Source organism: Gordionus sp. m RMFG-2023, chromosome 3, assembly GCF_954871325.1.
Source record: "Gordionus sp. m RMFG-2023 chromosome 3, tfGorSpeb1-WG-v2, whole genome shotgun sequence".
Taxonomy (NCBI): Eukaryota; Metazoa; Nematomorpha; class Gordioida; order Chordodea; family Parachordodidae; genus Gordionus; species Gordionus sp. m RMFG-2023.
In genome coordinates this window covers 46888690-46902245 of record NC_088777.1, presented here as the reverse complement: position 1 = coordinate 46902245, position 13556 = coordinate 46888690, and the positions used below count along the sequence as shown (strand labels likewise).

At 31.0% G+C, this 13556-nt stretch overlaps 1 protein-coding gene across 1 annotated transcript in view; it reads right to left on the bottom strand.

The window, feature by feature from the left end:
* Positions 1 to 4332: 4332 nt before the first annotated feature.
* Positions 4333 to 13556, bottom strand: part of LOC135927055 (serine-rich adhesin for platelets-like) — a 29560-nt gene continuing 20336 nt past the window's right edge. The window contains 1 exon segment of the mRNA XM_065462992.1: positions 4333 to 13475. Within this exon segment, the coding sequence (XP_065319064.1) occupies positions 4333 to 13475 (9143 nt within the window).

Below are 13556 nucleotides of genomic sequence, written 5' to 3'. Positions count from 1 at the left end.
CAGCATTGATCCATACCCGGATACCCGTTTTCAAATTGGCAATTCCAATAATAATAATAACAATAATTCCACGCATATGAAAACCTTAAAATTAAATGTCCCAACACGTTGGCATAGTATATTAATTATGCTAGAAAGCATATCTGGATTAAATAAGAATTTAATTAATAATGTTTTGTAAGAATTGGGAAGCACTTTAACAAATTATGAATCTGAGCTTATAGAAGAACTATTAGCATTTCTTTCAAAATTTAAAGAAACTGTCGAATTACTTTCAGTACAAAAAGGGCCTATTTTAAACTTGGCGTTACTTTTTGGAAGTGAAATTGAAACAAATTTAATAGTAAATGATAATGATAGTTCTGAAATCATTTCACTTAAGGAAAATATGCTAAAAAAACTTGCGTTACGATTGTCGGTGTGTAATCTGCAAGTAATAATATATAATATATTCTTTTATTTTTTATTTAAAATTATCGAGGTATTGGCTTCTCTTTTAGATCCAAGATTAAATTGATAATTGTGTCAAAGTATTTAATCGAGCAAAATTGTTCCGCTTCCGAATTTATAATTAAACATCTTAAACTTATAGAGAATGATGATAATCAGGTTAGCAATAGCTAATGAGGATCAAGATGTATTATTAAATTTAAGTTATTTGACAAAATTGGCAAATAAAATTTAACAAATGTAAATTATGATTCCAAGTTAGGTGACTTAGAACAAGAATGCCATATTTTTCTTGGAAAACGATATTCACAAGATATGGACGTTCTAAATTTTTGGAGGAAAAAGAAGAGTAAACTTCCCAATCCTTCCCGGCTGGCCAAAAAATTCTTTGCATTTGGGTGACTAGCACACCTAGTGAAAGAGTTTTCTCTACCGCTGGATTGACGTTAAATTCAAGGGGATCATTATTATCCCGAAAATTTAAATAAAATAATTTTTATACATGATAATTATAAAATTACGAAATCGATTTTGGATTTATAATGAGTTTTCTATTAAATAAATATTAAAAAAATATGCCGAGATATCTATAGAATAATGTATATTAGTTTTTTAAAAAAATAATAAGCAATTAAATAAATTTATGTCATAAAAATTTATAATTGCGCCGATTTACGCCGATTTTGTTGACGGCGGCTAAAAATCGGCGCGCTACCGGCCGTCGATAGGATTTTTTGAAAATTGCGCCGGCCGCCGATAGTTTGTCGGCGCACAGGTCTACTTATACCTTAATCCCTCCGTGTACATTCAAATACACATGCTATTAAAGATTTACAAAAAAAAATTTAATCCGTAATCGAGGTTGATTGCATGTTTTAGTCAGCTTTATAATAATTTTTTTTTTGTTAATCAACAATCTATTATAAAAGTTATAATTAAGTTTATCTTCAACTTTCTTAATTAAAATAAAGGTAAAACGTAAAAATTTAATAAAATTCTCTCAATTCCATCTCTAGTTTTTGATGTCAGTATCTGCTATTAACTTATATGCCATATATGTTAATTTATCCAATTTTAAATATATAATAATAGATTATTTTTACGGAACACCATGTCGGTAAATAGTTCCATACTTAAATTTATAATTGGGTAATATAAAAGGAATCTACATAAGCCATTGCCTGAAGTAGGCTAGGGAATTAGTATATATCAGAAATAGGCGAAGCCTTGATTTTCAATAGGGTTTTGCTTTAAAAGTATAATGCTAAATTCACATTTTTCAAATTTTTTAAGATATATTATATTATTTAACTCATTTACTTGATTTCTGTAAAACACATATATGGAATAGGGGTATCTTTAAAATGAAAAAAAAGTATATATATTGGCTTAAAATAGATTTGTAGTATAGAACTATTTACCGACACCTACGTTTCCATAACAATAACTTTTAAAAATCTGTCATCAAAATCAAAACCAATTTTTTCTTTTCTCTTTAGCACATCCTTAGTGTCTCATCTATCAGCCTGATACAAAAAAAAATATGTCTTTTCCTCAAATTTACTATTTATATAGAATGATATATGATTTCATAACTATTTTTATATCTAAGTTCATCTAAAACTTCTCTATTGGTTAATAACAAAAAACTAGCTCTGACTTTCATAAAGTTTTATGCATTACTCCTCTAAATTAATGCTTACATATTTTAGTTAGTGCAAATTAGCTTATACAAATCTTTTATCTAATATCCCATGTGAATATGGAAGAAAATTTACTATATATATGATTTTTTTGCATCATTAAAAAAATAATACAATAAACACGTATAATAACTTTCCCTATATAATAAATACAATATACTTAAAATAAACAAACCCCTACTGTAAAATAATAATTTTAAACTGCTAAACTTATATTTAGTGAACGTCACTCATGAATTGGGAATTAAAATATAGAAATGATTTAGTTATTAACTGTAATATAAATATAAATTTTTTTTGAATCATTTTAACAAGTAACAATTCTTGATAAATTTATATTTACTTCTTTTTATTTTCAAAGTAACTATTACATATATATTTATATAAAATATTTGAATAGTGAATAGTGAATAGCACAGTAAAATGTGATTAATCTATCTTTTTATTATGAAAATTTATTTTTAATGATTTATTTTGTATAATTGAATTCCGATTAAAATATTTTGCAGAATTTTTTTTTACATAGAGTAGCACAATAGCAATAAATTAAAAAAAATATATTAACTACTAGCTCTAAACATGTTTTTGAAAATTAACAGTAGAGATAGCCCGCTACTTATGTAAATAACGTTTAACAACACTGATTTTATGGTTATATATATAGACTAATAAAATAAAGTTCAATATAAATTAAACATAAATAAGGACCCAGATATATAGTATAGAATATTTTATTTAAATTGATAAAGAGTATTGATAATTTTTCCTGGATGTTAATAATTGTTGTATTAATAATAGTAATTGAAATAAATGTAGTGTTCGTTGTTATAGTGATCTTTGTCGGTCATAAAAGTATAATCATTTAATTTGTGCGATTAATTATAAACTAGTAATCTAGTTTGGTTGTATAATAATTTAGTAATTATAAAAAAATTTAAGAAAAACACTCCAATGTTAAATTCATCAAAGAAACTAGGGATAATTTATATCTAACTTTAGGAGTATCGCCGCTGAAAGCGATATCCTTAAATTAATTAATATTTTTCTCTTTTTTTTTTATAAATTTAAAATAAATTAAAACATAAAAAATCCAGAATATTAAATTTTATTTTTTATGTGATAAACCAATCAACAGCTCTTTCGAAATTAATACATCTGTTAAAACAAACCATTTTATCAAATAAAATATATGAAAAAATATGGAAACTATAACAATAGGAAGAAGGTATATAACGCTCTGTTATTATAGGCAAATAAACCTGGAATTGAAAAATTTGCCGTATCATTATAATTTTCTTGATTTATGTATATATGAGATTGATATTACATATAAATAATTACATATCTTGTTAATTATAGAAGAGAATTTGAAAAAAATATTACATAAATGTTTATAAAAAAAATAATTGAAAAAGCGTCATTAAATTTAAACAGGTTATGATGTAATAAAAATATACAGTTTTTAAATATATTTAAAATAACAATCATTAACATTTAAATACTTTGTATATCAGTTATATATTATAAAATAAAAAATAATTTAGTTATATTACTGTATATTTTATATTAAATTTTAATACCAAAGAAATTTTTTCTTAAGGAACTCTAATCCTTACATGAAAATTATCGTCAGAGTTATGAATTTTATAGTATAAAGATCTAGTAATATCAGCAGAATGAATGGCCTTAATATGTGTGATAGAAGTAGTTTGAAGGTAAGAGCCATTATTGTAGTTAATTAGTGGTAGAGTCTGTTCTATTAATTGTGAGAATTGTTATTAATTCAGAGAGGAACTGGTAGTTGCATCAGGAATGGGTATAGTAATAGGTGTTGTAATATTCATATAACTAGTAAGTGATGTGTTTGTAGCTTTAAAAGTTTGTGACTTGGAAAGAGTAAGTGTTATATCAATATTGAAAGATAATTTAGAAGGTGGTGTGGTTGAGGGAGTGCGCATATAAATATCAGTTATAAAAATAGGTGTAGTAGTATCAATAATAGGTATGATTGTCGTGAAATCATTTATAGGTTTGGTTGTTGGGATATAAAAGCAAATGTGGAATTTATTATTTCAATATTAGGGGCTATTGTTGTGGCATCACTAGTATGTGGTTGTTATAATATCAGTACTAGCCTTTATTGTTATTATATCACTATTAGTTATCATTGTTTTAATATCTATTGTAGGTGTAAGTAATGTGTTGTGGTAGATGTTGATATATTTCCAATATTAAATGTTGGATCTATGGTATCTGCTCTAGGTGTTATTATTATAGTATCAGTATTAGGTTTTGTAGTGATATGAGTAGTTGCAGATAAACCAATAACAGGCTTAGGCCTAATATGCGTAGTAATATCACTAGTGGGTGTTGTTATTGAGAGAACATTTGTTGAAATATCAGTAATGAGAATAGGCGTATTAGTAGTCTCACTAGTAGATATAGTTGTAGCTTGATTATTAGGTTTAAATATGGTGGTCTCATTAATTGTCGTTTCTGGTGCTCTATTAGTTGCTGAACTGGTTGTTGTGGTAACCGAAGTAGATATGGTTGTTGTGGTTTCCGTAGATGTTGTTGTTATATCGGTAGTAGATATTTTTGTTGTCGTATCAGTGAAAGGTAAGATGGTTGTGATATCATTTATAGGTATATTTGATGTTTTATCACTAATTGTTGCTATTGATAAGCTATCAATAGTAGATGGGGTACCGGTATTAGCAGTGATAGTTGCACTTGAGTTGGCAGAAGTAAGTGTAGGTTTTGATTTATCAGTAGTAGATGCAAATGTTCTGATTTCATTATCATGTTTTGTTGCCGGGGTAGCAAGGGTAATTACACTTATATTAGTCAAATGTTTGATTGTAATCGTATCAGTAGTTTGTAGTGGGGTGACCGTGGTGTAAATACTAGGTATGATTGTTAAAGCATTAGTAGTAGATGCATTATTCGTGGTATTAACAGGGATATTGATAGTATAATTTCTAGAAGGTGTTATCGTGGTATCAGTGGTAAGTATATTTTCTAGGGTAGAAGTAACAGGTGTTGCTAATGTGATTCCAATATGACTTATGGTATTTGTTATATCACTCACAGGTGTTCTTATTGTATCAATTGTAGTTTTAGTTGACTGGGTATCAGTAGGTAAGATTGTTGAGGAATCAGAAGATAATGTTGTCGTGGCAGAGGAATCAGAAGTATTAATAATGAGATTAGGAATAAAAGGTGTACTATTAATGCTAGATATTATTATTGTTGGAGTGGTTGTAGAAATATCTGGTATTAGATTACGGGTTGTATTAATAGAAATTGAAGTTGTAGATTTATTAACCAATGTTGCTGTAATACCAGTAATTAGAATAGTTGCTTTATCTGTAGTGAGTCTGATATTTGTATTTTCAGTTGTTGTTATTATATCAGTAATGGGCGTGGATTTTAAAGATTCAATATTAGGCGTGGTTGTTATGCTGTCAGTATTAGCTTTAGTATTTGTTTTAGTAGTAAGTGTTGTTATGGTTTTGTCAGTACTAGGTGTCATTGTTAAGGCACTAGCAGTAAATGCCAATTTCGTGGTATCACTAACAGGTATATTGGTAGTATTAATATCACTAGTAGTTATTATAGTGGCATCAGTGGTTAGTGTATTATCTATGGTAGCAGTATTAGGGGTTGTTGTTGTGATTCCAATATTATCGGTGGTAATTGTAGTGTCACTCACAGGTGTGACTGTTGTATCAATGGTAATTTTAATTGACAAAGTATCAGTAGGTGTGATTTTTGTGAAATCAGAGGATATGGTTGTCGTGGCAGAGGAATCAGAAGTATTAATAATGAGATTAGGCCTAATAAAAGGCGTATTATTAATGCTAGATATTATTATATTTGGAGTAGTTGTAGAAATATCTGGTATAAGATTAGTTATAGTTGTATTAGTAGCAGATATGGATGTAGAAGATTTGCTAAGCAAGGTTGCAGTGGTATCAGTAATAGTTGCTTTATCTTTATTTAGCATAATATTTGTAATTTCAGTTGTTGTTATGATATCAGTAATGGGCGCGGATTTTATAGATTCAATATTAAGCGAGGTTGTTATGCTGTCAGTATTAGCTTTCGTAGCTGATGTAGTAGTAAGTGTGGTTATGGTTGTTTCAGTACTAGGTGTGATTGTTAAGGCACTAGTAGTAGATGCATTTTTCGTGGTATCCGTAAGAAATATATTCGTAGTAATAATATCACTAGTAGTTGTTATTGTGGGATCAGTGGTTAGTGTATTATCTAGGGTCGTTTTATTAGGGGTTTTTGTTGTAATTCCAATATTACCTGTGGTAAATGTGGTATCATTCACAGGTGTAGCTGTTGTTGAATCAATTGTTTTTTTAATTGACGGGGTATCAGTAGATGGGATTGTTGTGGAATCAGAAAATATGGTTGTCCTGGCAGTGGAATCAGAAGTATTAATAATGATATCAGGAATAAAAGGCGTACTATTAAGGCTAGATATTATTATTGTTGGAGTGGTGTTAAAAATATCTGGTATTAGATTACTGGTTGTATTAGTAAATATAGAAGTTGTAGATTTGTTATGCAAGGTTGTTGTGATACCAATAGTTAGAATAGTTGCTTTATCTGTAGTGAGGATGATATTTGTATTATCAGTTGTTGTTATTATATCAGTAATGGGCGTGGGTTTTATAGATTCAATATTAGGCTTGGTTTTTATGCTGTCAGTAATACCTTTGGTCTCTATTTTTGTAGTAAGTGTAGTAACGGTTATGTCAGTGCTAGGTGTGATTGTTAAGGCAGTTGTATTATCTATATTTTTCGTTGTATCCGTAATATTTATATTGTTAGTAATAATATCACTAGTAGTTGTTATTGTAGCATCAGTGGTTAGTGTATTATCTAGGGTCGTTTTATTAAGAGTTGTTGTTGTAATTCCAATATTAGCTGTGGTAAATGTGGTATCACTCACAGGTATGGCTGTTGTTATATCAATGGTAGTTTTTAATGACAAAGTATCAGTAGGTGTGATTGTTGTGGAATTTGGAGATAAAATTGTTGTGCCAGAGGTATCAGAAGTATTAATAATGAGATTAGGCCTAATAAAAGTCGTACTATTAATGCTTGATATTATTATTGTTGGAGTTGTTGTAGAAATATCTGTTATGAGATTAGAGGTTGTATTAGTAGATATAGATGTTGTAGATTTGTTAAGCAAGGTTGCTCTGATATCAGTAGTTAGAATATTTGCATTATCTGTAGTGTACATTATATTTGTATTTTCAGTTGTTGTTATGATATCAGTAATGGGCGTGGATTTTATAGATTCAATATTAGGCGTGGTTGTTATGCTGTCAGTATTAGCTTTCGTAGCTGTTGTAGTAGTAAGTGTGGTTACGGTTGTTTCAGTACTAGATGTGATTGTTAAGGCACTAGTAGTAGATGCATTTTTCGTGGTATCCGTAACAAATATATTTATTGACAAGGTATCAGTAGGTACGATTGTTGTGGAATCTGGGGATATGGTTGTTGTGCCAGTGGAATCAGAAGTATTAATAGTGAGATTAGGAATAAAAGGCGTACTATTAAGGCTAGATATTATTATTGTTGGAGTGGTGTTAGAAATATCTGGTATTAGATTAGATGTTGTATTAGTAGATATAGATGTTGTAGATTTGTTAAGCACGGTTGCTCTGATACCAGTAGTTAGAATAGTTGCTTTATCTGTAGTGAGCATTATATTTGTATTCTCAGTTGTTGTTATTATATCAGTAATGGGCGTGGATTTTATAGATTCAATATTAGGCGTGGTTGTTGTGCTGTCTGTAATACCTATGGTCTCTATTTTAGTAGTAAGTGTGGTTACGGTTGTTTCAGTACTAGGTGTGATTGTTAAGGCACTAGTAGTAGATGCATTTTTCGTGGTATCCGTAACAAATATATTCGTAGTAATAATATCACTAGTAGTTGTTATTGTGGCATCAGTGGTTAGTATATTATCTAGGGTCGTTGTATTAGGCGTTGTTGTTGTAATTCCAATATTACCTGTGGTAAATGTGGTATCACTCACAGGTGTGGCTGTTGTTATATCAATGGTAGTTTTTATTGACAAGGTATCAGTAGGTACGATTGTTGTGGAATCTGGGGATATGGTTGTTATGCCAGTGGAATCAGAAGTATTAATAGTGAAATTAGGAATAAAAGGCGTACTATTAAGGCTAGATATTATTATTGTTGGAGTGGTGTTAGAAATATCTGGTATTAGATTAGATGTTGTATTAGTAGAAATTGATGTTGTAGATTTGTTAAGCACGGTTGCTTTGATACCAGTAGTTAGAATAGTTGCTTTATCTGTAGTGAGCATTATATTTGTATTCTCAGTTGTTGCTATTATATCAGTAATGGGCGTGGATTTTATAGATTCAATATTAGGCGTGGTTGTTGTGCTGTCTGTAATACCTATGGTCTCTATTTTAGTAGTAAGTGTGGTTACGGTTGTTTCAGTACTAGGTGTGATTGTTAAGGCACTAGTAGTAGATGCATTTTTCGTGGTATCCGTAACAAATATATTCGTAGTAATAATATCACTAGTAGTTGTAATTGTGGCATCAGTGGTTAGTATATTATCTAGGGTCGTTGTATTAGGCGTTGTTGTTGTAATTCCAATATTACCTGTGGTAAATGTGGTATCACTCACAAGTGTGGCTGTTGTTATATCAATGGTAGTTTTTTTTGACAAGGTATCAGTAGGTACGATTGTTGTGGAATCTGGGGATATGGTTGTTGTGCCAGTGGAATCAGAAGTATTAATAGTGAAATTAGGAATAAAAGGCGTACTATTAAGGCTAGATATTATTATTGTTGGAGTGGTGTTAGAAATATCTGGTATTAGATTAGATGTTGTATTAGTAGATATAGATGTTGTAGATTTGTTAAGCACGGTTGCTTTGATACCAGTAGTTAGAATAGTTGCTTTATCTGTAGTGAGCATTATATTTGTATTCTCAGTTGTTGTTATTATATCAGTAATGGGCGTGGATTTTATAGATTCAATATTAGGCGTGGTTGTTGTGCTGTCTGTAATACCTATGGTCTCTATTTTAGTAGTAAGTGTGGTTACGGTTGTTTCAGTACTAGGTGTGATTGTTAAGGCACTAGTAGTAGATGCATTTTTCGTGGTATCCGTAACAAATATATTCGTAGTAATAATATCACTAGTAGTTGTTATTGTGGCATCAGTGGTTAGTGTATTATCTAGGGTCGTTGTATTACGCGTTGTTGTTGTAATTCCAATATTACCTGTGGTAAATATGGTATCATTCACAGGTGTGGCTGTTGTTATATCAATGGTAGTTTTTATTGACAAGGTATCAGTAGGTACGATTGTTGTGGAATCTGGGGATATGGTTGTTGTGCCAGTGGAATCAGAAGTATTAATAGTGAAATTAGGAATAAAAGGCGTACTATTAAGGCTAGATATTATTATTGTTGGAGTGGTGTTAGAAATATCTGGTATTAGATTAGATGTTGTATTAGTAGATATAGATGTTGTAGATTTGTTAAGCACGGTTGCTTTGATACCAGTAGTTAGAATAGTTGCTTTATCTGTAGTGAGCATTATATTTGTATTCTCAGTTGTTGTTATTATATCAGTAATGGGCGTAGATTTTATAGATTCAATATTAGGCGTGGTTGTTGTGCTGTCTGTAATACCTATGGTCTCTATTTTAGTAGTAAGTGTGGTTACGGTTGTTTCAGTACTAGGTGTGATTGTTAAGGCACTAGTAGTAGATGCATTTTTCGTGGTATCAGTAACAAATATATTCGTAGTAATAATATCACTAGTAGTTGTTATTGTGGCATCAGTGGTTAGTATATTATCTAGGGTCGTTGTATTTGGCGTTGTTGTTGTAATTCCAATATTACCTGTGGTAAATGTGGTATCACTCACAGGTGTGGCTGTTGTTATATCAATGGTAGTTTTTATTGACAAGGTATCAGTAGGTACGATTGTTGTGGAATCTGGGGATATGGTTGTTATGCCAGTGGAATCAGAAGTATTAATAGTGAAATTAGGAATAAAAGGCGTACTATTAAGGCTAGATATTATTATTGTTGGAGTGGTGTTAGAAATATCTGGTATTAGATTAGATGTTGTATTAGTAGAAATTGATGTTGTAGATTTGTTAAGCACGGTTGCTTTGATACCAGTAGTTAGAATAGTTGCTTTATCTGTAGTGAGCATTATATTTGTATTCTCAGTTGTTGTTATTATATCAGTAATGGGCGTAGATTTTATAGATTCAATATTAGGCGTGGTTGTTGTGCTGTCTGTAATACCTATGGTCTCTATTTTAGTAGTAAGTGTGGTTACGGTTGTTTCAGTACTAGGTGTGATTGTTAAGGCACTAGTAGTAGATGCATTTTTCGTGGTATCCGTAACAAATATATTCGTAGTAATAATATCACTAGTAGTTGTTATTGTGGCATCAGTGGTTAGTGTATTATCTAGGGTCGTTGTATTACGCGTTGTTGTTGTAATTCCAATATTACCTGTGGTAAATATGGTATCATTCACAGGTGTGGCTGTTGTTATATCAATGGTAGTTTTTATTGACAAGGTATCAGTAGGTACGATTGTTGTGGAATCTGGGGATATGGTTGTTGTGCCAGTGGAATCAGAAGTATTAATAGTGAAATTAGGAATAAAAGGCGTACTATTAAGGCTAGATATTATTATTGTTGGAGTGGTGTTAGAAATATCTGGTATTAGATTAGATGTTGTATTAGTAGATATAGATGTTGTAGATTTGTTAAGCACGGTTGCTTTGATACCAGTAGTTAGAATAGTTGCTTTATCTGTAGTGAGCATTATATTTGTATTCTCAGTTGTTGTTATTATATCAGTAATGGGCGTAGATTTTATAGATTCAATATTAGGCGTGGTTGTTGTGCTGTCTGTAATACCTATGGTCTCTATTTTAGTAGTAAGTGTGGTTACGGTTGTTTCAGTACTAGGTGTGATTGTTAAGGCACTAGTAGTAGATGCATTTTTCGTGGTATCAGTAACAAATATATTCGTAGTAATAATATCACTAGTAGTTGTTATTGTGGCATCAGTGGTTAGTATATTATCTAGGGTCGTTGTATTTGGCGTTGTTGTTGTAATTCCAATATTACCTGTGGTAAATGTGGTATCACTCACAGGTGTGGCTGTTGTTATATCAATGGTAGTTTTTATTGACAAGGTATCAGTAGGTACGATTGTTGTGGAATCTGGGGATATGGTTGTTGTGCCAGTGGAATCAGAAGTATTAATAGTGAAATTAGGAATAAAAGGCGTACTATTAAGGCTAGATATTATTATTGTTGGAGTGGTGTTAGAAATATCTGGTATTAGATTAGATGTTGTATTAGTAGATATAGATGTTGTAGATTTGTTAAGCACGGTTGCTCTGATACCAGTAGTTAGAATAGTTGCTTTATCTGTAGTGAGCATTATATTTGTATTCTCAGTTGTTGTTATTATATCAGTAATGGGCGTGGATTTTATAGATTCAATATTAGGCGTGGTTGTTATGCTGTCAGTATTAGCTTTCGTAGCTGTTGTAGTAGTAAGTGTGGTTACGGTTGTTTCAGTACTAGATGTGATTGTTAAGGCACTAGTAGTAGATGCATTTTTCGTGGTATCCGTAACAAATATATTTATTGACAAGGTATCAGTAGGTACGATTGTTGTGGAATCTGGGGATATGGTTGTTGTGCCAGTGGAATCAGAAGTATTAATAGTGAGATTAGGAATAAAAGGCGTACTATTAAGGCTAGATATTATTATTGTTGGAGTGGTGTTAGAAATATCTGGTATTAGATTAGATGTTGTATTAGTAGATATAGATGTTGTAGATTTGTTAAGCACGGTTGCTCTGATACCAGTAGTTAGAATAGTTGCTTTATCTGTAGTGAGCATTATATTTGTATTCTCAGTTGTTGTTATTATATCAGTAATGGGCGTGGATTTTATAGATAAAATATTAGGCGTGGTTGTTGTGCTGTCTGTAATACCTATGGTCTCTGTTTTAGTAGTAAGTGTGGTTACGGTTGTTTCGGTACTAGGTGTGATTGTTAAGGCACTAGTAGTATATGCATTTTTCGTGGTATCCGTAACAAATATATTCGTAGTAATAATATCACTAGTAGTTGTTATTGTGGCATCAGTGGTTAGTGTATTATCTAGGGTCGTTGTATTAGGCGTTGTTGTTGTAATTCCAATATTACCTGTGGTAAATGTGGTATCACTCACAGGTGTGGCTGTTGTTATATCAATGGTAGTTTTTATTGACAAGGTATCAGTAGGTACGATTGTTGTGGAATCTGGGGATATGGTTGTTATGCCAGTGGAATCAGAAGTATTAATAGTGAAATTAGGAATAAAAGGCGTACTATTAAGGCTAGATATTATTATTGTTGGAGTGGTGTTAGAAATATCTGGTATTAGATTAGATGTTGTATTAGTAGAAATTGATGTTGTAGATTTGTTAAGCACGGTTGCTTTGATACCAGTAGTTAGAATAGTTGCTTTATCTGTAGTGAGCATTATATTTGTATTCTCAGTTGTTGTTATTATATCAGTAATGGGCGTAGATTTTATAGATTCAATATTAGGCGTGGTTGTTGTGCTGTCTGTAATACCTATGGTCTCTATTTTAGTAGTAAGTGTGGTTACGGTTGTTTCAGTACTAGGTGTGATTGTTAAGGCACTAGTAGTAGATGCATTTTTCGTGGTGTCCGTAACAAATATATTCGTAGTAATAATATCACTAGTAGTTGTTATTGTGGCATCAGTGGTTAGTATATTATCTAGGGTCGTTGTATTAGGCGTTGTTGTTGTAATTCCAATATTACCTGTGGTAAATGTGGTATCACTCACAGGTGTGGCTGTTGTTATATCAATGGTAGTTTTTTTTGACAAGGTGTCAGTAGGTGCGACTGTTGTGGAATCTGGGGATATGGTTATTGTGCCAGTGGAATCAGAAGTATTGATAGTGACATTAGGAATAAAAGGCGTACTATTAAGGCTAGATATTACTATTGTTGGAGTGGTGTTAGAAATATTTGGTATTAGATTACGGGTTGTATTAATAGATATAGAAGTTGTAGATTCGATAATCAAGGTTGCTGTGATACCAGTAGTTAGAATAGTTGCTTTATCTGTAGTGAGCATGTTATTTGTATTTTCAGTTATTGTTATTATATCAGTAATAGGCGTGAATTTTATAGATTCAATATTAGGCGTGGTTGATGTGCTGTCAGTAATACCTTTGCTCTCTAATTTTAGTAGTAAGTGTGGTTACGGTTGTTTCAGTACTAGGTGTAATTGTTAAGGCACTAGTATTAGATGCATTTTTC